The sequence below is a fragment of the Carlito syrichta genome, unplaced genomic scaffold (assembly GCF_000164805.1).
Source record: "Carlito syrichta isolate Samal-C Ts95f unplaced genomic scaffold, Tarsius_syrichta-2.0.1 Scaffold303666, whole genome shotgun sequence".
NCBI classification, from domain to species: domain Eukaryota; kingdom Metazoa; phylum Chordata; class Mammalia; order Primates; family Tarsiidae; genus Carlito; species Carlito syrichta.
The window spans coordinates 43,829-46,483 of NW_007247762.1; the positions used below are offsets into that span (position 1 = coordinate 43,829).

A 2,655-nucleotide genomic window follows, 5' to 3' on the forward strand; every position below is an offset into this window, starting at 1 on the left:
TTACAGGCATGCGCTACCACGCCCGGCTAATTTTTTGATTTATTGTAGAGATGAGGTCTCGCTGCCCAGGCGGGTCTCAAACATGCGGGCTCAGGCAATCCACTCACCTCAGCCTCCCAAAGGCATGGGATTACAGGCTGAGCCACTGAGCGCGGCTCCTCACATCCTTCTTTAATCACCAGGGCTGCTACAAGCCTATACCAGAATGTACCACATGGCTAGTGGGACACAGGCTGGATCTTAGCTTTGGTTCACGTCCTCAGTTAGGTACCTCTGCACAAGGCACAACCTGCCCAAACATATGACCAAGCCTATTGATCATATTTTTTCTTGGTCTTTCTTCACTTTTCAGCTTAAACGTTTTAGCCTTTTAAATCTTTCCTTGTACAGGGAAGTTGGGCCAGAGATGGAGAGCCAGAATAAGACCAAAGTTGGAATATGAGAAAAAGGGGTGGCTGAGAGGAATGGGAAAGGGTCAAAGAGCAGGTTGGCCATGTGCCCAGTGTGGTGGCCCTGACCTGAAGCTGATAGGCCAGGTCAGCCTGTGCTCGGCGAGTGTTGACCTCGATGTCATATGCGGCCTTCTTCAGCTCGTAATCTCTCTGTGCCTTGGCCATCTCGATCTCACTCAGGTATTGAGCAGACACCTTTTCTTGCTTGGCTTTAGCCTCCTGTCCAAACAGAGATTAGGCAGGGAGAGAAAGGCCAGGAGTGACAGCCTGCTCTCCACCAGGCTTCCCTTCCTCATCTAGTTCCCCTGTCAACCCAGCCCCACCAGCCCCTCCTCAGTTGTGTACCTTCTATCCCCTTTCCCACCGAGCAACTCCCATCTCTCTCACCCGGATCCCGGCATCTCTCTTGGCTTCCGCTTCTCCAATCCGAGCATCTTTTTGAACCTGAGCTGTTCGAGCCTTGCCCAGAGAGTGCAAATAGTCCTGTGGGAGAGGAATAGAAATCGGAGTCCTCAAGAGGGTTTAAGAGACAGGAGCTGAGAAGTGGGGAAAGATTAACTGCCTAGTTTTACCTGATCATCGTGAATGTCCTTTAGGGTGTAGCTAACCACACTGATGCCCATGTTAACCAGATCTGAGGAAGCCACTTTGAAAACTTGCTCTGAGAATTTCTGCCGGTCCTTATAGATCTCCTGTGGATGACGGGAAGAAGAAATATAAGCTCTCAGATCCACTGTCTCTCACAGACTAGCTCAGTCCCTTGCCCTCCCTCATTCTGGCATCCCTCCAGATCATTCCCTGCTGCCAGGCCCACCTCCACAGTCATGTGGGCCATGATAGCCCTCTGGTGGCCCTCCAGAGTCTCCAGTGCAATGTGGGCAATCTCAGCCTCTGTCTTCCCCAGGAACATCTGGCAGGCTGCAGCCAACATCTCCTTGTTTTGTCCCTGGATTTTCACCTGTAGTCAGAGGAAGGGTGTTTTGTCCCTGGATTTTCACCTGTAGTCAGGTGTAGGAAGGGTGTGGTGGAGGTCTCATGAAACCAGGAAAGAAGTAGGGAGAGAAGGGGAAGCCCTCTAAGAGAAGCTTCTTCTGTTTCAGGTAGAAAAGGAAGGGGCAAAAGCCTTGGGGGGTGCCTGGAGAAAGTGAGACTAGCAGAGAAATTTCTCTGCAGGCGGGGCTGTCTGGGAGAGACAGGTATGGGGGAGCGGACTTTGGGGGAAAGGCTCTGAAAGCCTCACCTGGGCAATGCCAGTGACTGAGATGGGGACCCCATGGCGAGTGTAAACCTTTTCACTCTTGACATTGAGGGTCAGTGTGTTCAGAGAGATCCTAGGGGAAGAAGAAGGGACAGACAGTAAGAAAAGGAGGAAAAAGAGAAAACTGAGGTTCCTCTTCCCTGATTTTCTTCCTACCTACCTCTGGATTTGCTGGATACAGGGCAGGACAAAGACACGTCCTCCAGCTACCATGACTGGGGGGCTTCGGCAGAAACCTGCAAGGTGAGGGACAGTGAGCGGCTGTGGTAGGGCGTGAATGTGAAAGACTGAGGAACTGGGGTGGGGTAGCAATTCACAGGAGAGAATCTGGGAGGTGGAGGCTAAGCAGTCTGGGCCTCGGAAGGGTGGGAATCACAAGTGGGTAATTTTCAGCCATCGGGGGTAGAAGCTTGGAGCTGGGGAAAGCTGAATGGAGAGGGAGAAGGGGCAAAGGCCAGACTCACAATGGTTTGGGGGCCCCCGGTTGGGATAAGAATAATACTTACCGGAGACCACCATGGCCTCATTTGGGCCACAGGTGAAAAACATGGTTCAGGCTGGAGCTGGAGAAGGAAGAGAAAACCTTTGCGGATGGGGAAGGGGCGCCGTGGCGTCCAGAGGAGCGAATCCTTTCCCTTTTCCAGCAGGCCAGCCCAGTCTGCATCCGCCACTGCCCAATCCCTTCCGCACCCACCGACCCGCTAAGGCTTTGCCTTGAGAAATCCTGAAGGTGCCCAGCGCTCCCCTCTCCGTTTACGGTCACTCCCTTCCCCTCTCCGCGTCCCCGCCTCGGAGAGGACGGTTTCCCGTTTATCTGTCAAAGCTGCCCCGCGCCCAGAGGCCTGCAGACCTTTCCACAAGCTCGCGGCTCCTCGGTAGCCCTGGGCTCCATCTCCCCTCCCCCACTCACCTTCCCGGACGCGGGCGGCGGCGGGGAGGGGGTCT

General features: G+C 54.0%; 1 protein-coding gene across 2 annotated transcripts in view; it reads right to left on the reverse strand.

Annotated features, from left to right (window-relative positions):
• FLOT1 (flotillin 1) overlaps nucleotides 1-2,655 on the reverse strand; it is a 15,755-nt gene extending 13,100 nt beyond the window's left edge. The window contains exons 1-8 of one of the 2 annotated variants that reach the window (XM_008058952.1): nucleotides 2,621-2,655; nucleotides 2,217-2,273; nucleotides 1,871-1,946; nucleotides 1,693-1,783; nucleotides 1,267-1,410; nucleotides 1,025-1,144; nucleotides 840-935; nucleotides 519-671 (exon numbers count right to left, since the gene is read on the reverse strand). In XM_008058952.1, coding sequence (XP_008057143.1) covers nucleotides 519-671; nucleotides 840-935; nucleotides 1,025-1,144; nucleotides 1,267-1,410; nucleotides 1,693-1,783; nucleotides 1,871-1,946; nucleotides 2,217-2,259 — 723 coding nt within the window. In that variant the 5' untranslated portion in view covers nucleotides 2,260-2,273; nucleotides 2,621-2,655. The remainder of the gene's footprint in view (nucleotides 1-518; nucleotides 672-839; nucleotides 936-1,024; nucleotides 1,145-1,266; nucleotides 1,411-1,692; nucleotides 1,784-1,870; nucleotides 1,947-2,216; nucleotides 2,274-2,620) is intronic. The other variant, XM_021712838.1, reaches the window with a different exon arrangement.